Below are 26,067 nucleotides of genomic sequence, written 5' to 3' on the forward strand. Positions count from 1 at the left end.
AATAACAGGAAATATCATTAACAGATTTTAACACCTGCTTGTAAGTTGATTAAAATCCTCCATGAAAGCATGAGTACACTTTTTAACCATTCAGAAAATAGAGATGTCCTTGGAAAGTACAATATGAAATAACGCACTTGGAAAGATATAAATTTCACATAAGTATGCAATGATGAAAAAATAAAGGTGATTTACTCAGAACCTCTTAAACTGACACTGCTTACATGTGATTAAAACAACATAAAACTTTTCAGTAGAATGTATGTTGTTTATCAGCAGAACAAATGTTGTATAGCCCTTACATCACATTTTTGTTATTATTATTTAGAAGAAAACCATAAGATTCCCATGGATCATCACTGAGAACTAGGAATCAGGCTCCAGTCCTGTTCAGCACTGACAAACTCAGACAGCTTCAGCCTGATTACATAAAATCCTTTGTTTTCCTCCTATAGGTACATTTCTCCCTGTAATATACAGTCACCCTCAACACAGAAATGTGGTCAAAATTGAGATTAAACAAGATAACCACCATGAAAATTACCATGGAATTTATAATCATTTCCCAAAGCAGAAACAATTTCAGGTACAGACAGTTACAAGGCAATGATAATCCAAAACTTCATGTTCTAGGATCCTCTCTTTTAAAATTCTAACGGCAACCTTCCTTCAGAAAGAATATTTTCTTTACTTGTACTATAAACCATGCCTTGGTTTTAGACATTTTTTTAGACAGAGCAATCCCCATGACCTAAAAGAACCTTGCATATATATAATATGTGTGTGTGTATTTGTATATACATACATTTTTAGATCAAAATACTTGAGATCATGAAGATCAAAATTAAAATTTAATATAATTTTTACCCTCATAAATCTTAAATTTTCACCTTTGGAAAGATGCTCTGTAGGAGAGCTGATGACAGTTATCTCAACAGATACAATCACAAATCTAACCACACTGTCAAGGTTATTTTTTAAAAAGTTTGTGTAAGAATTTTATTTAAAATTATCTGTCAGTAACTGGGGCTTCTGTTAGATATTTTGCTGTTCTCAGTGACCACATTTGATTATCTTTTTAGCAATACTTCCATGCTGGAGGAAGCGGGCTGAAAAAGAACTTCCTGGAAAAGAGCCCAGACCTACAGTCCCTAAGATACGCTCTTAGTCTTTACACACAAACTACTGATGCCTTGATAAAGAAATTTATAGACACTCAAACGTCTCAAAGTAAGTCATCTATAACATGTATCAAATTATATTTTAAGTGTTTTAAATGACTGGTTGCCAATCACAGTCTCTAAACACTGTGGTATTTTGGAGTTTACTGTCACAAATCTGCCCATGTGATGTTATCCCATATCAATCACTGTTGTCAATAGGTGGAGCTTATCTGAGGTCAGTACATTTAACAGACTATCACTTCACATGACCAATAGGTCCCATAGCTCTATATGACTACTTAGCATCAGGAATATTTACAGAAGTACTCCACACACTAACAGAGTTGCATAGGTCATATACCAGAGAGCATTTTATAATTGCAGAAACAGAAAAAAATCATAACAAATTTTGGAAGCTTTAGATACTTTCAGAGATGGTGGCTATTAATTAGTAACCACAGATAACTGCAAAAATCGTGACATATCCCTTAAGGTTTCCTTTTGGGATTAAGAACAAGAAATTGTGAGTAATATGTTCTTAATGTAGTACACTGATTTTATATTACAGAACCTTTACTTCTCCATCTAGTAGGCCATCTGTGGCTTCAAAAGTATTAGGAGGTTTCAGCAGGCTAAAATGACAGCGATTATGCTCCCTATTTATTTTTTTAATTTGTGCATTTCAGAATTCAGACTTAAAATCATCCTATTGAATATGTCACATCATTTTCTATGCCTGCTTATCAAATCTCAAAATTTTGGAACTTTCCCAAAAGCCAACCAAGGCAGACCACATGCAAGAATGCCATATGAGGAGTATTTAGAATTTGATCACCAACACTAAAGCCATTTTTTCCTGTTCTAAAAATTTGGTGCAGTGCACCCAAAAAATTAAAATGCAAAGTCCTCTTCATATATACAATTCATTACTTTTGTATTTCAGAAGAGGACGTGGTTTCTGTAAGAGGGTAAATGTTCACAGTTATTCTTTTAGGCAAAGATTCCTTTTTTTTTTTTTTTTTTTCCCAAAAAGAAGTTATTTCTTACCATTTTTCTTATTGATATAGGTCAGTGTTTTCATACTTCTATAACACATGCAGAAACTGTTTTCATATAGCTCATGTGCATTACATTCCAAGCTGAACAGTTTCTTTATTCTAAAAACTGACATTTTTTGCATAATAGGAAACTATAGTAGATTTCTTTTGAATGCAATGTGCTTTTTTAAAAAATGGCCTATCTGCCGTTAGGTATCTTTGAGGAAAAAACACAATTTTTTGATCTAGAAATAATTACCCTGCTCCCACTCATGAGAATCAGGAAAGTTTTAATTGGACAGTTAAGCAGGAAATCAATTGCTTTTACCTCTGAAGTTACAGTACATTACTCAACATTATAAAAAGCATGAAACACATCTTTTGGAGCTTGCCCCCAAGATTAAATAAAAGGCATGAGTTCCTGGGCAACTTCCATATTAGACTGAGTATCTTTGTTAATAATTCATATATTAGAAGTGAGAAAATTGCTGTAAAACTCTAATATATAAAAAATAGATTCTTTTCTTCCCCCTCTCAGAAATGATTAACAATATGGGTTTAGGCTGAAAATTATCAATTACTAGTACATTTTGCTTTTTCTTATGCACACTTTCATTGTAACTTCAGGAGAGAAAATTATCCAGGTTGTAGCCATAAGCAGAGGTCCTTTATTATCTCTGAATACAAACTTGAATTTTCTGATTTTTCATCATGATTTCAGCCTGAGGTCTGCGTTCATTTCTGTGCACACATTAGCATGCCTGTATTTGCACGCCAATATTATCAAAAGTGTAGCCACCGGGAATGAAAGTTAAGGAAAAGTGACTCAAAGCTTTTCATCACCGTTTAATGTTTCATTTAAAAGAACAAAAAAACCTCATCCATTATAACCTCCAGTCTCACAACTGTAGCTATATCATTAGCATGTAGTTAAAATAAGCCTTTGGGCAAATCGGAAACTTTCTCTGAAGTATAATTAGATTTATATCTGCCCTCATATTTGTGCATATAACCAATCCATAATCAATAAAGACAGTTGGAGGTAATTAAACTGGAAGCAGTGGGAAATGAAACACTTTAAAGAAAACAGTATATTGAATAATACTATGTATGACTGTAGATAAAAGTTTCATTACTCTGCAAATCATCTTCCCTTTTTATTCATTACTAATTTTTAACTTAAGAAGCTTATTTTTACCATAATTTAACCTCCATGCCTCTAATTCTGAAAAGAAAAAAAAAAAAAAAAAAAACATAAACCACCTGTACGTATCACAATAAGAAATGCATAACAGTTTTCGAAGCTCGTCTTTCAGGATTTTTGCTGGCAGCATAACCTGTTTCTATACACTGTTGGTAAGTTCTTTTGTTGTGAAGTGACTATTTAAAAGTTGCATTGACCTAAAGTTGTTTAATGTAAACATTAATTATTTTTCTGAAATATATTTTTTCATATTATTCTGAAAAGAATCCTAAGTTGTAGGTGAACTTAAAATACTAGAGATAAAAAGCACAACTGGTTCATCAAAATTTTCACACACAAGTTCTATGATGACAATGCAAAAGTGAAAATATTCTTCATTACCTTGTGGACACTGAGTTTTCCTGTAATAACTTGCGTTTGTGTCCAAGGTCAAGGAAATATTCTACCCTCTATTCTTTTGCATACCATCAGTCTACCTTTTATATATTCTGAACACATGCAAGATAAGCAAGATGCAAGAGGTGTGTTTTAATTAGATTATCCAGTAAAATGTGCAGGACAATCTGTGATCCTTTCCTGAAGCATTTCTTGCTGTAGCGTTTTACTATCTGCCACCCAGTCTTTGACAGCTGGAGAACAATTGACTACAAGAACTCTACTGTCATGTCACTATACAAAAGCCAACTATTTTTCTCGTCCTTGCTGAACCAGCCATTAGGAGCACCATTCCCAAGTCATTCAGCAGCTTTTCCCTGTCCACTTAAAGCTCTGTTTCAACAGAAACAAGACCCTTATGGACAAATGCTCTTACTGGTCATCTACCAACCACAAAGCAAAAGTAACTTGAATTTTAACCTGCAGACTTCTTCACAGCACCAAGATGCCGTGGAAGATGGCTGAAAAAACAACCACCTAAATCTCTATACAGTTCAGCTAATCGCTCAGTCAGGAAATAAATTCATCCCAATCTTTAAATAATAACTATAGTGCAGTATCCATTACTGCAGCTAAACTAACACTCCCCGGTTGTGTTACTAATATAGGTTACTGTTCTTTTTTCCTTATTAGTTCATATATTTTCACACTATTGATTCTCTACTTGTAATACAAAGTGTTTATTACTTAGAAGTTGTCATTGCAGAACATCCCACATGAAATCCTCGCTGTATTAGGAAAAAAACATGGAATAGAGGGTTAGCATGTGGGTTGTTGTGTTGCGCTCTTGGCTTTCAGAATAAGGAATGATGCAACTCTAGCTAAGCCAAATTGCTGCAGCTGCCATTTGTCACTATATACAGTTACAATGCAGAACATACAGAAATTCCTTTAGAGGCATTGATACATCAAACCAACTGAGAAAAGGGAAGGAAGGCTAACTCTGCATTGAGATTTAGGTAAATAATAGCAAAAATAAATAAGGAATTGCAGGGCTGTACAAGCTTCTTCCACACATACAATGAGTATAGTTGTAATACAACAAAAAGGCCAGCAGGTAAACAGTCAGGCCCCTTTCTCCTTACAGGTTTTTGTCTCTTTATTTTAGAGTTTAAACTTAGCCTAAAGCTAAAACTTGAACAGCAAGCATACCAGACAAAAGGGAACACCTTTTTTTCTTCATAAACATACTAGCAGAAAGCAGTTATATATGTACCCACTATAGGAAAGGCTACACAATATAAGGCACATATACACACACCATGCTTGTATATGCATATCTATAACATATTATTATGACAACTCATTCCGTGGCAACACCTTTTGCAATGAAAATAATCTCTCTAACCCAAAATAATTATATTAGGAGATCACAAATGCCCTTTGAACATACTTTTTAGAAAGAAGTCACCATCTTAAATATCCATTAATGTTTTCATGTAAGATTTTAATGTGTCAAAGTGCTAATAAATCATTTTCAAAGTGCTATATGCCACCAGCCAATAATTTGTGCACTGATCATTTGTTGTGTCCACTCAATATTCACCATGAAATATCACTAAACTAGAAGTAAACAAAAATCAGGCTTACCTTTAATCACAGGCAAAAGTGGGTTTTAGTTGTTTTTGTTTTTTTTCATTTTCTAAGATGAAGCTGCCACATCTCTAATAAACTGATGGGTAAAAATTTGTTGGATCTGCGTGAGAAGGAAGAGTTACCTTTTCTCCTAGAAAGTATAAGATCTATGTAAAATTTTTATGTTAAGGTACTACCTATATTCGTATACATGCAGGGTTAAGTTCAGTAGTAATAACCAAATATAACAAAGAACATGCTTTTGCACCATTTAATAACAGAGGTGACTATTGAACCAACTCTGTGGCTACACATTCCTAAAGAGCTTCCTGGAAACAAAGCCATTTCCATGGGCAATCTTAATCAAGACATTCCTGATTTTCAAAATAACTACTTACTGTATTGAAAGCACCACACGAAAAACTGAGATCCCTAAGTACTTGAAAGCTGAACATCTTCTTTTCAAATACATCAGGAGACTGTACAGATGTACGCTTTAAGAGCAAATTATCATAAAGTCAGGACAAATGAAATTAACTGTTATAATCTTAATCTGATTGATTTTCCTTTCCAAAGCACTGCTACAGACTCACAAGACTATACTCTAAAACAGACAAGTGTTTGAATACATAAATGACAATGCTGAGCAAAACTAGAACATACTTTTTGAATGACTGATGATGTTTCAAGCTTTTTTTTTTAAACATATAATGATTTGCCATTTTAAAGGGTTATGGTGATGAATGCCATAAATTCAATCCTCATTCAATGTTGTGGAAACAAGTCTGTGACCACACTATGGAAATAAAGGTAATAGAAACACTTCTTTTGTATTAAAATCATGTATTACACAGTACAGATATCAAGATTAGCAAAGTGACAATTTCTGTCAAATACTATCATATAGAGCATCTGTATTTCTGCCTGGCACAGGAGAGAGCAGTTTCTCTTCTCGAACTATGTCACCACTGCTATCCCAAATCTGCCACACACTTTCAGATTGTTTGGAAATTATATACTGTTGAGATTCTGATCGTCATGGATTTTAACATTCGTATTAATATGATAGTAAGGAGGGAGATAATTATCTGTTCATCCCTTAGTATAAAAAAGAAAAAAAAAAGGACTTTTATTTCCAGAAAAATGAGCAAAATGTGCCAGCATTTGAGCTACTTCAACTCAACCCACAAATGTAAAACTAGTAGGGCAGCATTCTCTTTTGCAAGTAAATTACTGGTATTGTTTTCTAGGAATACTTTTACAATTTTACACACCATGAATTAGGAACTGCTAAAGACATTGAGTTACACATCTCTGAAGCTCACGTTTAGTATTAACCAGAAGGCGTCCAGGTGACTAAGCAGTGCCATACAAGACCCTGTTGAACCTGTTGCAAACACATTCTTCTGGTGTTAGTGCTTCCAAAAGCCATTTCCTGGAGCAGGTAGCTTTCAGAGTCTCTGTAATTGGGATGTTGATATAGAATCCAAATTGAAAAATTTGACAGCAGTTTGGTGAAGAAATGTGCATTTCAAGGCCTGAGTGACTGCTGTGGTACATTTTATATGGTCATTGATACGTCCACAAAGAGCATTTAAAACGCAACCAAGTGCGAATCTTACAGTGTCAGTATACAATTACCAAACAGACCCCCTGATGTTCAGATCACTGATTAGTTCTATTTCCTATGAACTTTTGTCCGCTGGAACTTGTCACTTTTAGATTGGGCACCACTAGCTCTTAATGTAAATGTGATTTGAGTTGTTTTTTTTTTTTTCTCCTTGTTTCTTCTACATTCGACTGCAGGATAACATTTCTGCATAAATTCAGACTACAAAATATGGATCATTTTCATCTTTTGCCACCAAACAAACACAGTTGTCTGTACATACTATACTTTTGCAAAGCATTAACCAGTTGTTATATTGCAGTAAACTGCCAAGCCTGAACTACAAAACCCTGCTCAACACACCATGGCTTGCTAACAGCTACACGGCAGCCAGCAAGCCAACAGAGTGTATCATCAAGGAAAGCTCCTAGGTTTCTGCAAAAGACGATGTATTTGCATATGACGTACTTATATGTCAACCTACATCAACTTTACATTAAAAAAAAGGTCAAATTACAGTTCAGGCAGGACAAGCTAATTTTAACTAAACTTGAGCTAAACTCAAACACAGTTTCACAATCTAGACAAAATCATAAAAGCCAAAAGACAAACTTTTACTGTATTTCATAAGAGAAGGAACAGACTCAAAACACTGAAGTAGAGCTACATCCATGTTTATTGGACAAACATTTCTAATCTGTGGTATATTTGACTTACTGTTACTTGAAGTTCAGACCAGTCCAGGCAATGCTTCTCAAAATTAGTTCCTAAATAAAAAGAAAAAAAATATTTCAGCCTGGCAGCCAACTTTTTGTTGAATTAAGTCACACCTCCACCTTTTAAGACTACTGAAGCAGGTTTACATCTGTGGTTTAGTTTAGCAACTAATGTCTTAAATCATTAATTTTGTTAACTATAGCCGGTGTAGTGAATGTTTATATTTGATTAGCATCGTCTCTAATTACATTTGGATGAATATGGTTTTAGTTTTAGCAAACTACATTTAAAAAAAAATAAAACCACTTCAAACATTGGTGTCCTGAATTCACTCCCATTTATTACCAGTACTTTCTCCAAAGTAAATGCCACTCTTGTATCTAAAAGTTATGCATCAGAAATAGCCAGAAAAATATTTTTAATGCATTTTCAGCAAGTTATGTTTTTATAAACTTCATTAGAGAGTGCTAGTGTTATTTTAAAGGTCTATGACATAGCAAACCATGAAGAACTGCATTATATTTTTTAGCCTGACTTTAAAGAGTTTGTATCACTTAAGCAGAAAAATCAATACTCATCTAGCAACATGAAGCTCATACTACATTCCCTACCCCTGTGTTTAAATGCCTTCAGAAAAAGGTATTCTTTCACAGCAACTAATTTTTATCGGGTTTCTTTGTTCACACACTAGACAAGTGAAAGCTGAAAAGGGAAGAACCATCCAAGAACAAGAAAAGATTATAAGTAGAATGAGAAATATTTACCTAATTAGAATGAACAACTATAATTCCTCTTGTAAAACCACCAAAACTGGGAAGGAAATTATAGAGCCTCAGGATCATATAAAAATAAAATATCAGGGTGACTATTGAAGTTAAGTTCTCGAAGAAATTAGCAGAAGAACTCCAGGAAAATAGATGTACTTTATTGGCATTATTAATGAGAAGATGCTAAATCTGAATGTCTGAAATAAAATATTGATTTCATAACTTATGTGATTTCTGGAGCACTGAGCTCTGTGAAAGCTTGAAGATATGTCCAACTTTTTCATCCTTATGTCTTGTACAGAAACTAATGTGAAAACCTTCATATGGTGTTTAAATAAGTGGTCAGATTTATGCTGAACAGGCTAGCCAGCAAATGGGACAGGATAGGGTTACCACTTAGCAACGTTGCCAGTTCAGCTGTTCTTATTGCCTGGCTTACAGCGCTTAGTGAGCTTTTCTGTCCCAGGTACTAAAATCATGTCATGCATGACAACTAGCTTACAGGTAATTGTTTTTCTTTTAAACCAGATTTCTAATCCTCAGAGAAGTATAGAAGGCCTTGAATCCTAAAAGCCAGAGTAAAAAATAATAATAATAATGTAAATCGACATATGTTTAGGAACTTTTAGTACATCTATAAAGACAGTTTCAGAGCCTAGCTTATTATCTTTGACTACTTTGAGGCCAAAACACTGCAAAAAGTCACCACTTGAACAATTTTATGGGTGCCTGGATGGGAGCAGGAAAATGTCAGGAAGCCAAAAAGCTCCAGGAAGTCTTTAAAAGATCATCTAACCCCAGAACTGTAAAAATATAAATACCCTAGAAACCCTGGACACTAAAAGGAGGCAGTGTAGACATACAGAGAAAGCGTTAATCAAATAAAGTAAAGGGAAAGGCTAAAAAATCTCTGTAAGAATCAATCACTTCCATTTGGGAGGCAAGTTAGGGAAAAGAGAGAGCCAGAATGCTCGAGTAGAGCAGAAAGGGGCAATGTGAATAATCTAAAGTTGAGTATACAATTATGTCAACTGGAAGAAGAGAAATAACAAATACCAACATGGTAATATGAATCTGAGAAACGAGAGAATTATGAAATTCTTAGAAGAAGTCAAATCCCATATTATTATTATTTTTTAAATGTTATATGTGCTGATTGCTTCAATACCAAATGCATTAGCATCTGAGGTCGCATAGGTGTTTGGTGAACGTCAGATTCCTTTCCTATTTAATGAACTACCTTTATATAAAGTAAAATTCTTAATTGACATTCACCTTCTCAACCTAGGGGTCATTTCAGTCCTTCAGTAAGTGTGAGGAGCCATGAATGTATGGATAACTGGACTATAATTTTGTGAAGAAAAAAATATAGTAAATTCAATTACAGGACTTCTGACAATAGATTCTTGTATGTTCAATAAATTCTGACATTCACTGCATTCCTAGCAAAGCAAATGATAGATTGTTATGTTGTAATAACTGCAGATAGTAGAAAAGCCTTTAAAGCTAGAATATTCTGTTTTCAAACACCTGATGGTAGACACTGATCTCTTTTGGACACTGCAGATTGCTTATTAGATTCAAGCACCCAGAAAATAAATCAATTTGCTCCACGGAGATACATAACTTCTCATATTAGGAAGGGGATATAGTACATTTCAGAGTTCTCTGGAACCTGAGCTGGGAAAGACCATGAATGTAGATCTATGGTTTTGGATATCCAGCTGCTGTTTTTGGTGACAAAATCCAACTCACTTTCTACTGAATTGTGCCTGAATTTTAAAAAAGACACAGTTTTGACTGTATCTCCTTGTCTCGTATCTCTACTGTCTCTTATACACACACTCTGACAAGTTATCACATACCTAAAGCTCAACGGATCTATCAGCTGGACACTGGGTAGAGGAAAAAGACAGAAATCCAGCTTGTTAACTGCTGAGATTTCTTTTTTAAATAAAAAGGTGACCCTTCTCCTGATAAGTCCTATGACCTTTGTCAATGCAATTTAGATTTGGGAAAAGGCTCATAGAGACAACAGAAGGCATAAGAATCAACTGCATGTTGTTCTCCTGAAAGTTCTGCAAAAACATGAGTTTTGCTTTTACAATATGACTATAGGGTTAGAATTGTCCCTGTAAGCACCACTAAACAAGAATTGACACTGCACAGACCACAAACACTTTAGCATTTAATGCTTCTGGAGTTTAACAGTAGAAGAGTAAATAAATAAAAACAAAAAATAATTTGATCTGTTGTTAATGAAAACTGTAATTGTTAATGGATGAAACAAGAAAGATATGTGCCTAGTTGAAAAAAATGAAAGCATTCTATTATTTCCTCTCTTTTGCTACCCTGATGACTCTGAAGTGCAAAAAGAATCCTTGTTTTGCAAGCATGCCTTTAGTTTCTCTCTCTCTCTCCATTTCTGAGACACGCACAATTTGCTCCCGTCTTTTATCTTTATGTTGTGAAAAACAGACAGTCAAATAAAGTCTCCTCCAGATTTAAGAATTTTTCGTGAAACTACCATCATCAAGATATAATGAATACAAAAGGATCTTGAAGCTTGAAGCAGTTTCAAAACAAAACATTGCTATCATAAGATAGAACATAAGATAGTTGATGTTCCATATCATGAAATGATGTGTTAATCTAGAATTGTACTATTACTTTTAAAGTCTGTACCATAGGCACAGAATTAAAAGAAAAGGCTTGCATGGCTGAGTGCAGGGACAGTTTTTCTCCTTGCGTTCAGAACTATCTAGTTGTCTGACTTTTTTTACACCAAATTGTTTTTCACAGCTCAGTTTTCATGGCTCAGTTTCGCTTTTATAGCTACCAAATTTTGCCATATTGAACTATAAATAGAGAGATGGCAAGATTGATGACAGCATTTTTCTAAATAAAGTAACGGATAAAAAGTAACTTTGTAAACAGGTAGGTCAGACAATACCTTTTTAGACATGGCACTTATCTTCTATAAATACTGGTGTATGGGAATTTCCATTATTATGTAAACTTTTATGTTCACATTAGAATATCTCAAATACTAAGTATAATTTTTATGCAAATAGTACAGACTTTGGGCATAGCTATTTCAGTGTTATTTCCAGTAATTATGTACACCAATTGCTATCTTGAATACTCAAAGCATGGCAGGTGGAGATTCAGAGTCAAGACCTGTGAACAGTCCAAATGTTAGCTCAGTGTCTCAGATGTGTTTTGCCAATCTTACTGAGAGGTCCATGCTGCGTACCAATGCTCCTAGTAACTACTACAACAAGCTATCCTCTCTATATAATTTTTCTTTTGATTTTTCAAGAATTTATGAAAACATCTCAATTGCCATGCCCCAACTTTCAGGTCAGTATGGATGGTACGCACCAGAGGTACTAGTCTCGCTATTTAAAGTCTCAAATTCTTTTCTTACTTTTCTTTTTTTTTTTTCCTAAACTGTTCCCTCTACCATAAGCCTATCACACTCTGTTGTCAAAGTAAGGATTTCAAATATGCAATTTGATTTTAAATGTACTTGCTGTTACTGCTCTGCCAGCATTTACTGTGGATTGTGATGCCACACAAAAACTCTCCAGTATGCTTCTTACAGCCCATCATGTCTGCTCACCATTGTCTTGTACAGTGGAGGGACAGAGCATGCAAACAACCTGTTTGTATTCACAAAACAGAATTATGATCAGTAGAGCATAAATCAGATTAGTATTCTCCAGTCAGATTAACATTCTCTACAGGAATCTATCACTGTTCACTGTAGCCAATGTGACTGGTTTGACTTTGAAATATTTGACTCCAAAATGGCTCTCTTCTGTCAAGATCATTAGGACTATAATGATTATCACATTCATGACATTCCAGGTGCTAAACGAGGAAGAAATCAAATCCTAAATGCTTTGAACTTTTGGTCCACTGAGGAGCAACCATCTTAGGATGGAGGAAGTATTTTTTTCTCTCTTAGAGTTTTGTTTGTAACAGAGTGACCACAGTCTAAATGTAGGTGATCACTTAGAAACCCAGCTGGGAGAGGATGTCGTCTTTTGCTTCACATAAATTAGCTAGCAAATAAAATCTAAAGCGTAGTTTAGAGTTGGAGCAGTAGTAGGCAAGCAAACATAAGGATTTCCAACAAACAATTATTTGTACATTTGTTAAATTTCTAGTGAGTTAAGTTACAGTACTAAAGGAAGAAAAGTGCAATCTTCTGCAGTACAGGGCTAGATATTTTTTGTCCATTAAATTGACTTGCTTGTAGGCGAAAAGGGCCTTTCCATAGCGCACTCAGGATCACTAATTCACACTGTGACTTTACAAGGAGTGGTAGCAAGAAAGAAAATAAAACAGCAGAGATAGATCTGAGATTTTAGAATGAAGTATAGCTCTTGAACATCAACAAAAGCTGATATAAGCAAATACTGAATGTTCTAGAATCGTACCTCTAGTGTGTTCAGCAGGTCAGTGAGAGAGGGAAAGAGAGAAACCAGATGCAAGATGGATGTGCTGGTAAACTAAAGGAAACAAAGCTTGTATTCTAGACTCCACTAGAAGGTGTCTCTACCAGCTAAGATGTTCTGCTGAAGGAATTTTCCTCAGCAATAGTGTCATTTTAATATCAGCTGTTTTCAGTATAAAACTGCACAACATTTTACACAGGTTTCTTTACAACCATATCAAACAGCACTATACACACAGGACTAATCCCACTATGTGTTTGCAGTATTGCTTACAATGCTGTTGTGAATTATAGACTGCTAAGAAAAGAAAAAGATCAGTTAGGAGACCTTTGCAAGGAAACACTTTGTGCAGTTAAAAAAAAAAAAAAAGAAAAAGAAAAAAAAGGAAAAAAAAATGAGGAGTTTGAGAAACAGAATAAGACCTCTCTCAAATTCACAGGTTTTGTCTCAGTAACATCTAAGGAGTCATTATTACAGGTTAACATCCTGCTATGTTTCAGCCATAATAGAAATGCTAATCATTTTCTTCTAAAACATTCCTGATTTCTCCAAATAGAGTTTTGCTTTTTGGTTTTTAAGCTAGAAGCTAAATCAAGTAATTGACACTCGCTGATACTTTCAGTGATACTCAGGATGAGCCTGACTCACGTTCCACTGCAGCCAGTAGTAAATTATTATTGAGTGGGAAAGTGTTTGATGACTTCACATACTTCCTCTTTGTATGTTTGGTTAATCCTATCCATTCAAAGTTCCCAAGCTTTAGGGTATGTTGCAAACTCACGGTTCTCTTCTCCTGCCCAGCTTGGCGGCAAAAGCTTTTTAATCAGAAGAACAAAAGATTAATGTCTTACAGGTACAGTATGATTAACTCAGACTTTACAGCTGACGATGGCTACATATGGTATCAAAAGTGTCATACATAAAAAAAGTCCAACACCAAAAAAGGGAACCTGTTAAGGTTGAACTGTGTGCAGTGTGTAACAATATAAAAACATGGCATTTCGCAACATGATACAAGACAATGGTCGAGAAGCTCTAGTCTCTACTCTCTCTGATTTCCTTTACAGCATCAGATAACTGCCGAATATGACCTATATGACCTATATGTAAATATATATGTATGTATATGCTATTGTAGTACCAGCATTGATATACTGCCTTCTGAATTTTAGATTTAAAAAAAGATATTTTCTTCATTTAATTCAAGTTAATGAATCCAAATAACTCTAAGGGAAGATGTTGGCAGTTTTCACACAAGTCTGCAAGCTGGCTTAAATGTAACTCATTAAAAACACCACATTGTGTATAATGAAAATGATGACTTCATTTAAAAGAATTCGTCTTGTTTTTCTGGACAGAATAATTTTACAAAAGCACTTTGCACTCCAAATATATATATATATTTTTTTTAATAGAGAAATAAAGTTTAATTCAGGAAAAAAAAAACTATATTATACTATGCTACTCACAGATACGATTTCTAAAGATACTGTGGTTGCAAGAGAAAAGAAAAAGAAATCATGGGTAACTACATCACCTAGACAAATGAGAATCTCCTTTCACTTCCTAAACAAAGGCTAATTCTACTGGACAGTCAGATAAATACATTGTATTACTCTTCTAAAAAAATGGCAGTTCTACTGATTTTATTTAGGTTTTCTAACCCATGGAATTCCTGTCTTTTTACGCATGTTCATAAGAACAATGTATAGGTTAATTATTTTGAACAAGATGTAGAGTGATTCAGCAATGTAATCAGAGGCTCAGTCCAGTACAGCTTTCTCTACAGAATTATCCAAATACAACATGGAGTTTAACAGCTACCACTGAAACTAAACTTCTTACCATTAGAAACCTAATGTGTAACAAAGTGCCTATTTACACACTGTAAGAGGTCCAAACCATCTGATTGATACTGGAATACATCTAGGAGTAAAATTTGTACACGTACCCTGCAATTCAGGAATAGCAGCTATAACCAGATTAAGACACTAGATTGTGTGTTTTTACCAAAACACTGGTGACTATGATCATTTTCCTCACTACATTTACACATGACACCCTATTTCATTGTACCCCTCCCTTAATTCCTGAACAGGCTGCCAGAGAACTTCTAAAGGAATATTTGCTTCTCCTCACATAAAGATTAAGGGGAACCAGTGCACAAGGAATTTATGTGCAAATAGAAAGATGGTAGAATCTTTCCTCTGTGAACCCAAAGAAATGATTGCCAGTTATACAGGGGTAATAATTTGCCTTACTATATGGTTCATGGAGATTAGAATGGAAAGCAAATGCACAGGTCACAGAGTTAACATTCACAGCCGCCCAATTAAAGAACAAGCAAACATATCCAGTTTTGTTTATATTGTAGTGTTATAATCTGACATATTAATGGACCTTTGAATACATACTGAGAGTTACTTTTACAGAACCATTATGTGTAAATTGGCTTAGAAACATCACGGGTGCTCAGAAGCAGAAACTTTCAAAACTAAGTTCCTGGCTCCTCTGCCATCCCTGTAGCCTTCCTCTTTTTTTTTTTTTTTTTTTTTTTTTTAAGCCTCTGTGCCAGTGCAGAACTTTAGGAGTTTGTTCATAGACTTAACACGAGCTTACTCCCATCAAGGGATTCATCAATAGCAATACACAAATAATTTCCCAAGATTTGGGGGTGTGCATGTGAGCAGTTTGATAAAAGCACCTTTTTTTTGTATTTCAGGATGCACACACAGCTGATTGCAACCAGAATGGAAGGTTTCTAAAGAAAAGCTTTTTTTGTTTTACTGAGGCACTTCATATAAACACTTGCAACTGCTAGGTACTTTTTTGGCAAAATCATTTATAAACCAATAACTGATTCCCATCTGAATATGAAATGCATGTCAGCAATTTCTAAGTGTTTCTTACAGAGAATACCACTCACCTTTCACTTTCTATTTCTCTTGATATATTGAGAAGCCAAGTGTGTTAACCTATTAATCATTATTTCAGGTCAAACCACTAGTAATTCAGTGGGTGAAATATCTATACAGGTAGATGTTTCCACACATCCTGGAACTGGTGAGCATAAAGTTACTGTAAAAGGTAAGTTCCAAAGAGCTAATTTTAAAAGGAAAACAACGACAAAGTCCAAAATGTCCAAGCATTAAATCCTAGGTAAAACTTACCAACAATGAAATAACAACTGTTAAGTATTACAGTACTTGTAAAGCTGTAAGTATGCTTCAGGTGATTAGGATTGTACTTCTTCCTTGTTCAACATCAGCAAAAGTTAAGATTAGGCAGGTCAGTACTGTCTTGTGCTTCCCAGTGTAGTCAAGATAAAAAATTTTATATGTAGTTATGGAATTATAAATTCTAACACGACAAATCACACTTCTGAATTACTTGCACATAATTTAATTTTCCAAAAGCCGTAATAGAGGTGAGTGGTAAACAACTGCACCAAGATTTAAAATGTTCTATTTCTAACAAATAAAATGCCTTTGTTCTGCACAATTTGAATTCCAAAGGAAATCCAGTACCACTCAGATTAGTACAAGTTAATTTTTTAATTCTAGTGAACGTAGCAGACAAAACAGCTGTTAACACAAAGTATTCATAAAACATACATTTATATTTGCTGTTGCTCTAACTGGAAGTAGTCAGAGGTTTTACGTGACATGGAACAGGCAAAGACCCTCCTAGGCTTGCCAGATAGAACCATTTAATATACTGAGTTGGAAGGGAGTGACCCACAAGGACACAGGCTCCACACAGGTCCATCCCAAAATCAGACCTTATGTCTGAGAGCATTGTCCAAACACTTCTCGAATGCCAGCAGGCTCATTGCAGCAACCACTGCCATGGGGAGCCTGTTCCAGTGCCCGGCCACCCTCTCAGTGAAGAACCTTTTCCTAACATCCAGCCTGAACCTAAGTGTAGGTATCCTACGGGAAAGCTCTCAGGGCACCTTTCATTGGTCATACTGGATAATTAATTGGAGCTCTTCTAATAGGATTTTATTTAACTTCATTTCTTTTGCTTCTTTATAGTTGTAGCAATTAATAATCTAAATTGGCAAACAACAGCTATGTTCCGGCCGTTTGTGGAAGTCTGTGTATTAGGTCCTAACCTAAGTGACAAGAAAAGAAAACATGGAACCAAGACAAAGAGCAACACCTGGTCACCAAAATACAATGAAACTTTCCAATTGTAAGTCTTTATTTGCTGTTAATTACCTATCTTATGCAAGTTTTGCCAGAATGCCTTGCAATTTAACCTGTAAAAACAAAACAAAGTAATAAAATCCTAAAGTTAAGGCTATATACATCACGGTCTATAATAAATAAGATAGTAACTTCAAAGCTATTTATTAACTTGTATCTTTGCTTTATCTAAAGATGAATGACAACCACTAAGCTTGCCACCTTTTAGCTTTCTAGCCTTAACCACCTTTTAGCTGGTTAAAATGTACAATTCATTTCCATACACAGGAATAAGTATTTATTTACCTAGGAATATTTTTACCTAAGTAGTTATCTGGGCTGAAACATTAATTCTTACTGCTAGATTTCTAGGCCATTGAGACTGTTAAGGTATCTAAGTATTTGAAGTATTGTGCATGTGTTTGTTAATGCTGGTATATCTATTGTTTAATCCTCAAAGCAATAAGAAATTTTTCACCTAACCTGGACCTTTACATATAGTATTTCCCACAGCACATCTCTTTAACCTGTTCATTTCTCCTCCCATAACTGAAATCAATTCATTCTCCAACCACACTTCACACACACAGACAGAAAAGAAGGACAGAGTTCATTTTCTCAGTGTCTGACGGTGAAGTTGCTTTTAAGGCTTGTTGCCAGTGATTTTCTTTATCCCATTGCTATAACTGTGATGACAAATAACCTCTAAGAATATAGAGTAGCAAGCTGAGACATATGATCATGAAAGGACAAGCTGAAGAAGGGCACCATAGGAAAACTGGAGGCAAAGAAAGCTCCATGTCCAAACTCTCAAGTCAGAAAATCCTCACACCCTTTTTAGAACTGTTTCCCACACAGTCTGGGAACCTTAACTCCTTAGAGCTGCCTGGGAGGGATGAGGGCATCACCTGAAATCACATCCTGGGCCCTTCTACACAGAAATATTTTTTTCCCAGAAAAATTATATTTAATGCACTGAGATTATGCTGTAAACAAAAGTAGCAATCTCTGAAATGTATATGGAGCAAATATCTCCTTTATTTGTTTGTGGCTACTAAAAGCACACAAAAATAAACTTAAAATGCTGAGTTTCATATACAACTGCATGGATAGAAGAGATTAAAAATAAAGTAAAATGGGAGAACTTATGAAAATCCAAATGAAATTACTCTAAATTAGGTAGCAAATCATCAGTATGCTCAGGCATTTTCATCTTCATGAATACCACTTTCTTCTAAAAGCTTAGTATGCATCCACTTTTATGTATTCATCTCTGTTGGGACCTGTCTACATAGGGATTACATATAAGCACAAAAACAGTGTACTTTATGAGGGGAAAAGGTGTAGGTGTATTATAAATTCATATTTATACTTCTTACTTATAGCAGTATGACTCTTTTTCTTTCATTACAACTTCAACAAATAACATGGATGTTTCACTTTATGTAGAAAAGGATGTATTCAAATATCTTTTAGGCCCAGTAACAACAAGCTGCTTAACACTGACTATTAAAGAAAATGAAATATCAAATAAATACCAAACTTTTATTATTTAATCTAAAAATCAGTCATCAATTCAACAGTGCCCTGCCACTCTTAACCTTCAGTAAATTCATAATGCAGTCAGTTGCTGCATTCTGAGCATCTCTATTGTTCTACTTAGAACAACATAGGAAAATAATACTCAATAAAAAAATGGAATTCAATCAGTTGATGTCAAAAATATTTATGAAATATGTTTTCTAGAGGAACTAAGTGTAATTTCAAAGCCATACCTTCTTCCTGAAGCCTGACAAATGATTGCAACAGTGTTGCTTTCATAGAAATGCACAGACCCTTTCTATGATTACAGCTTTAATGCTGCTTTTTACATACATCACACAACCTGACACTGTAAAAGTGAGACTGCACCTCACTAGGGTTAGGGTTGCCTATTAGGTACTTCTGTGTTTTAGATTAAATGGAATTATATTTTAAATCTGTTTTCTGAGTACTACCTTGCCCTACATATGCTCATGTGATCCAGAAAAATGAGTAAAGGATCAGGAAGAATAAAATCAAATACTTGGTGATTTTTAGGAAACAAGCCCCCTTGATATCTATGATACTGAGCATAACAGCTGCTTCTTTCCTGAAGGGACTGCAGTGACCTGCAAAATGAATATCGACTTCAGGCAGAACAAAGACATAAGCAGGCTGCGTTAGTATTCCCACCGGAGAAATTGCATAACTAGGAACACTTTCTCCAGTTTGGTTTGGCCTGTCAGTAGATATAATTCTAATTAAGTATAACTAGCCCCTAGGCTTGGGGGGATTATTAGCCATCTTGTGTGTGCTATATATGGCTTTTGGGCCAGTTTTTAAAGTGGCATAGAGGATCTCCAAATACCTTGGAAGAGAATAAATTTTACCCTTAAAAATGAGGTTTCAGAGCTTATTATTTTTATGAAGTTTAAACAAAAGGTTTTAAAACATCTTGGATCTGCTGGATAAAATACGCTAAAACAGTGTTCTTGCTGTCATTTCAAAAATAAAGTGATGCTTAAAATTTCTTTTCTCTATCCAGGAACAGTACTTACTGCACTAGTAGTAAATAAAAACAATGCATGAAAATAGCAATTTTAAAAACTGTGATGACAGTTATTTGAAGAAACTGTCATCATAAGAAATGTTTCCTATCAATTTCTCAATGTGATATCTCATTTGTGTTACATTAGAAATCAGTATTCACAGACATCAATAATAGAATTTTGAGTAAGCAGTACTGTACATCCTCCAGCTAATTTGGACCTGGCAGAATGAACAGAAAGAAAAGTGTAGCTGAGATACATTTTGTCAGTGCAAAACTTGCTTAGAGGTGGCTTTAATCAGATCCACGTGATTGCTCATGGGAAAAAAAAAAAGGCACAAAAAACTAAGGACAGAAGAGCAGTGGCAAATATTGGTGTAGGATTTTACACTGCAGGCACAGAAGTTAGGTTTAGAAAAATAGGTAACTAAAAGCAGAGAAACTGCTTCTACCTACTTACAAATTTCATAGTTATTTAGCCAGGAAAAATGAGCAAAATCTGTAAATCAAAAAGATTTGATTCCTACATATAATGTATGCTATGCCTAAGTGAAAGCTGTCTAATTCACGGATGCCAGTATAAATGTTTTTGTAGTTTTGTAGTTGAATAAAAGATATGGTTATGATAGTTCTGGAAGTAGTTGGACATTTTAGGTACTTTCTAAGGAAAAGTAGCAGTGGTTCAGATATTGAAGGAACTGATGAAATTCCCTCCATTTCTGTTCAGGTCAGTGAGGAGAGGGACTGTGTTAACAGTAGCATGTGAAAGGCTAACACGTAGAAATCTGAAAACTAAACAATCATCTGTTGTAGAAAATGAACTACAAAAATGAAACTACCACTAACATTTTAATTCCAACAAGATTTACAAAACATGCTCATTCCTCAGAGGAATTAAACTCATCTCCTTGTTCTAAATTCATCTTGTTCATCCTTGCAGCATTTTGAGTAATGACGATAAACCAGGAGCCTATGAGCTTCACCTCTCAGTGAAAGATTACTGCTTTGCTAGAGAAGATCGCATTATAGGAATGACAGTTATTCAGCTGCAAAACATAGCAGAGAGAGGTAGCTGTGCATCTTGGTATCCCTTGCTAAGAAATATCTTTGTAGATGAGACTGGATTGACAATTCTTAGAATACTTTCTCAGAGGACCAATGACGAAGTTGCTAAAGAATTTGTGAGACTTAAATCAGAAACAAGATCTGCTGAAGAAATGGCTTAAAATACTCCCATAATGCAAGACTGTCACTGTAACACCATAGATCCAACGCTGTTGTCTGAATAGTGCATGCATGTGAAAATTTGTGGGAATGTTTAATTAACTATGTTTTCAGTGTTTGCCAGTACTTATGTACTACATTTGCAATGTATGTCAAAGAGCTGTATATCTTTTCTACATATTTTGGTCTTTGTTAAAGTAATTGTTCCGATGAAGTGCCAAAACTAAGATTAAGAGTAAATAATACACTATATCACTTAAAATGTTGATTTTGCTTCATCACAATCCCTTTAACATTTATTAATAAATAGCTTTTTCAATTTATAATTGTCTCTGTTAAACCACTATGTTGCCTATTCTAAATTATCTCCCATATTATTATTTAAGAAAAGATTTATCTAATTTTCTTCAAACTATCATTTTATGATAGCCTAATTTTAGGCATCCTACTGATAACTTTTTCTATCATTACTACAGATGCAGTTACTTATAGAAGTGTTTGTAATTTTATAATTATCGATATAAAGTAATGATTTTTGCATAAAAACTGAAAAAGGATGGAAATATTTTATGCTAATTTTTTTCCAACCTTTCATAAATATCACTGTGAAGAAATGCTGTTCAAGCAAGTTCTCGAGAAGCTGCGCTTACTGTTTGTTACTGATGTTTGATATCTTGAGATAACTTTGTTCTTCAAAACTGCCAAGGTAATATCATATTTATATTAAAAGGGTAAGTCAGTATCTGTAGAAAAATACTGTCATACAGTACAGTATATGTGCTTTAAAAGTCATTTTAAAAATACATGTAGAAGGGTTAATAGTTTGGAATACATAAAGTTGGGTTGTGGTTTGTTTCTAGAAATGTTTATGAAAAGTAACAATGCTGTTAGCATTTTCACTCAGTTATTAATGTTGCTTTACATACTTAGCTGTAACACCAGTTAAGTGCTTTGTTTTGGGGGGGTGATTTTGGCTTTTTCATTGTTTGGATTGGGGTTTTTTTGTTTGTTTTTGTTTTGTTTTTTATTAGAAAAGATCAACAGTTTGTACTTATGCAACATTACTATGTATTGCACTAAAGCAAACTCTGTGTCCTGTAAATATATTTAGTGATAAATTGTAAAATAAAGTACAAAAAAAAACCTGCCTCGATTTATACCATTTGATATTTATATTCCTATAGGTTATAACTGCATGTGAAGCCAATGTAGTGGGTTACAATACAGCATTTTAATATATCAAAGCATGATTTCCACTGTCTAGCACCTTGCTCTTTTATAAGTGTAATATCTCATGTGTCACATTTATAATAAATGAGGTACACATTTTGTTAACGTATATAACATTCTGTAATAATGCACACAATACAGATATAATGTTCTGTAATATTACAATACACATATAATATTCTTTAATAACACACACATTTGTCATTGTTTTTAGTTACAAGCATCTCTAACACAGGTTGGGGTTTTCAGCTTAGGGCAAAAACCAATAAAAGAAACAAAGGATATAAAGCTAGTATAGTTGATTCCAGTCTTCTAAAACGCAGTATACAGCTCCACATAGGTTAAACATTCTTGCCAGGATATCCTTTCATAAAATATATAGATGAGATTTTAAGAACGTCTTTCAACATCCTTTATCCTCCTCAAGACCAATAATTAGATTTGCCGGAAGTATATGTATAGATATTTAGATAAGACCAGGACAGCTTTTAGAGTTAACAATACCTTACTAAGATCATGGGGTAGTTATCAGTGAATGCCCTGCTGATTTGTATGCAATGCAGAATGTATGAAAGAGTGAGATCTTGATTTTTTTTTGTATTGTCTTTAAAAAAAATAATTTGAGAACATTTGCTTAACTCTAGTGAACTAACCTGAGTAAACTGACAGCTATTTTTGGCAGTTTCACTTCTCAGTGACAACCGATGTAATCAAAATTCAAGTTGAAATTCCATTTGTTTGTTTGTTGAGAATATTAGTATATATACATAAGGAAATAACAAGAAAGAAAGGGAAGAAGAGTAAAATTGATTTGAGAACAAGTTCTCAGAGAACAGTTATTAAATGGACACCCATTTGATATGCATCTGGGTAAACAAATACATTTAGAGAAGCCTGGAATATGACAGAAATTCAAATTAACCAGTATACTTAGAACTGACATATAACTCAGTTCAATAAGGCTTAAAAGAGAATATTTGGTCTTTTCTGTTTAGTTTTACAGGATGGAAATGTAAGAGGGAACCGAACTACATTCTCCTCAGCATGCTTCACAGCTAAGATCTGACAAAAAATGAATTAGTAATGCCTGAATTAAATACATAAATATAAGATAAAAATAAATATTAAGTCTAAAACAACTGATTTAGTGTAGGCCACAGCACCACCTTCAATCTTCACGCACCCAAAAAATTCCAGGTGCCCTAAAACTCCACCGAGCTAGACACCAAAAAAGATTTGTCTCATGCCATATCTGAATGGCACCCATGTTATGACTTCTTTTATATCATATATGTTGAAAGTCATTGAAAATTGCAAGAGACATTTTACTGAATTGTAAATAATTGTGGAAAGTTTTTCTGTGTCCTGGAAGAATCAAGAGATCCTTTGTGAAGAATTCAGAAAATATTTCTCTCATTCTGTGAACCTCCATATCTTCTTTGACCTCCAAGAGGAAATCTGTCGGCAATTTGTTTAATGATTTATTTAAATGTGGAATTTCGGTATCATGCCATCATATCTTGGGAGAACAGTTTGCATCTCATTTCTGATTGTAGAATGACCTTTTACTGTTTTTAAAACCACATTCAGGCTGTAGTTATCCTTGCAAAGGTCTGAGGATTTCAAACTAGCTACAGAGATGAAGTAGGCCAAAAGTTGGGTAGCAGGTTCTAGTTTTAGGTTTGGATACAGAGCTGTGGAAGCACTAGTTAACACACACAACTGACTAGCTAAGATGTTGGGAGAGTATTGGGAAATTACACAAATATGGCAACCAGGCTGATTTTTCTGACAACTGACATTTATAAAGGATCCACCCTCCCCTCAACATTATGGAGTAACACACTTGCAACCCCTATCACTTATTTATCCAGTAAATGCATTCTCTGCCTATGGTTTTATGTGCTATACCTGTCCCTGAGTCCAGAGGTGAATGTGAGCTGCAAATTCCCCAGCAGCATCCAGGAACCGCTTTTCAGCCATGGCCCAACCAACCACACAGCGCACCAAGGTGCAGAGAGAGAGACCAGCTCTCTAGAAATGAGTGCCAGCCCTCTGAGCTGTGGTAGTACAAACAGGTGTAAGTGATCTCCAGAGCACAGAGATGCATTATCTTTGCAATTACTTTCATGGCAAGCACTAAATACCTTTGGGGGAAAAAAAAAAAAAAGACTATTTGCATGCTGACCTACCCTGTCCTATGGCTTTTTTTTAATATATCAAAATTATATCAAAAGGCCAAAACAACCCTAAGAAGTGAATCTAGCCAACCATTCAACCACATGCAATACACTCTCCTGCTTCCTAGACAACAGCAGCAATCACTTTTTTTTTTTTGCAGAGCTTCATTTCCAAAAGTAGGAAACTCTGTTCTTCAAACAAACTCAACTCAGTCCTACACCATTAATCCTGTCTGATTCATAATCAGCTTTTTTTTTTTTTTAATACAACAGGGAAGTTGGCTTCTATTTGGGTAGCTAGTGAGCCCTTCCATAAAGCCAATCAGTAACACCAATAATAAAGTTACGTTATAAACCCATTTCCTCATATATCTTGTTACTCATCTATCTATATATATATTGTTTCCTCATATATCTATGTTACTTGCATCACTAGCACAGGCTTACACAGGAGAGAAGGGACTAAAGCACCAAATGCATACCCTAGAATCACAAAATAAGTTGGAAGGTGGTACCTCTGGAGGTACCTTCTGGTCCACCTTATCCTCAAAGGTGGACCAACAAAAACAGGCTGTTACCATGGAGAACTACAAAAGCAGACATCTTCAGGTTCCACACCTTAAGAGAGGTGTAATTAGAAGGGTAGGCTATGACAAGCCTAACAAATGGCTCAGCTGTACTTGTGACATAAGGCAAACCAGACCTATAAACAGTAGCTTCCAAGGCTAACTTGAAGTTGAGACTCATACAATTAGCATTGTTGCCTTATAAGAGTGATAGTTACATAATCTGTCCAAAGTCTCTGCGTAAAGATCTTTCATTACAAAAACAAGCAATAAGAAGATTAGAATATGACTGAGTTTATAGATTTAATCATTACAATTATTACTAATCAAGGATATAATTATTTGGTTTAAAACTCCCCAATAATCCACAGCTGTCCAAAGGCAGCTATAAGGATATCTAATTTCTAACATTTACTGGTTTACAGTAAGGAGACTGCACAGAATTTGTGGAGACATTTAATACCTTCTGCATGCCCTCTGTAATTAAATATTTATTTACAATAACTTTAATTCTGATTACGCCATGTATCAATGTACTTAAAAGAAAAACACATATCTAAGTTCTCGCCTCTTATTCAAATTGAGAAAAAAGTTACATATAAAGTATACATGACACGAGAATAACGTGGATATTTGAAACTATAAATTTCAGGAGATGATAAACCAACATACATAAAAGGAAAAGTAATATTTTTCCTCAGCAAGAGAAATCCAACTTGAACTTTTGGAGTTAACATCAGTGAGAGGCTCTGGACCACATAGAGGCTGTGCATACTGGACAGCTCCATGTGAAAAACCGTCTTGACAACTAGTGTGCAAAATTAGTGGAACAACTGGTATCAAATAGGAAAAAAACTCCAACAGATTATCAACAAAATTACTTAAACTTGAAAAAAAGAAATACTTATTTACAGTGCTTCATTATTCTATTTTACTGGTTTCCACTGATATTCTCATGACAGTGATGGTAGAAATCAAATTTGTAGGCAAGTACTGAAAACAAAGGGAAAATTTACCATTATCACATTACTCTGAACTAAGTACCCATTTCATACAAATCCCTTGAAAACTAAAGAAAAGACCTGAACAAATATGTGGCAAACAAATAATTGTATTAATTTAAATTCAACTAGCA

At 34.6% G+C, this 26,067-nt stretch overlaps 1 protein-coding gene and 1 long non-coding RNA gene across 3 annotated transcripts in view; one reads left to right on the plus strand and one right to left on the minus strand.

The window, feature by feature from the left end:
• UNC13C (unc-13 homolog C) overlaps positions 1 to 22,090 on the plus strand; it is a 164,487-nt gene extending 142,397 nt beyond the window's left edge. The window contains exons 29-32 of one of the 2 annotated variants that reach the window (XM_035553925.2): positions 1,083 to 1,230; positions 15,968 to 16,060; positions 17,011 to 17,170; positions 20,673 to 22,072. In XM_035553925.2, coding sequence (XP_035409818.1) covers positions 1,083 to 1,230; positions 15,968 to 16,060; positions 17,011 to 17,170; positions 20,673 to 20,958 — 687 coding nt within the window. In that variant the 3' untranslated portion in view covers positions 20,959 to 22,072. Of the gene's footprint in view, positions 1 to 1,082; positions 1,231 to 15,967; positions 16,061 to 17,010; positions 17,171 to 20,672 lie in introns of both variants that reach the window. The other variant, XM_035553924.2, reaches the window with a different exon arrangement.
• LOC118251618 (uncharacterized) overlaps positions 5,513 to 26,067 on the minus strand; it is a 50,218-nt gene continuing 29,663 nt past the window's right edge. The window contains exons 3-4 of the long non-coding RNA XR_007708725.1: positions 7,741 to 7,790; positions 5,513 to 5,535 (exon numbers count right to left, since the gene is read on the minus strand). This is a non-coding gene — a long non-coding RNA (uncharacterized LOC118251618). The remainder of the gene's footprint in view (positions 5,536 to 7,740; positions 7,791 to 26,067) is intronic.

Source organism: Cygnus atratus, chromosome 11 (assembly GCF_013377495.2).
Source record: "Cygnus atratus isolate AKBS03 ecotype Queensland, Australia chromosome 11, CAtr_DNAZoo_HiC_assembly, whole genome shotgun sequence".
Classification (NCBI taxonomy): Eukaryota; Metazoa; Chordata; class Aves; order Anseriformes; family Anatidae; genus Cygnus; species Cygnus atratus.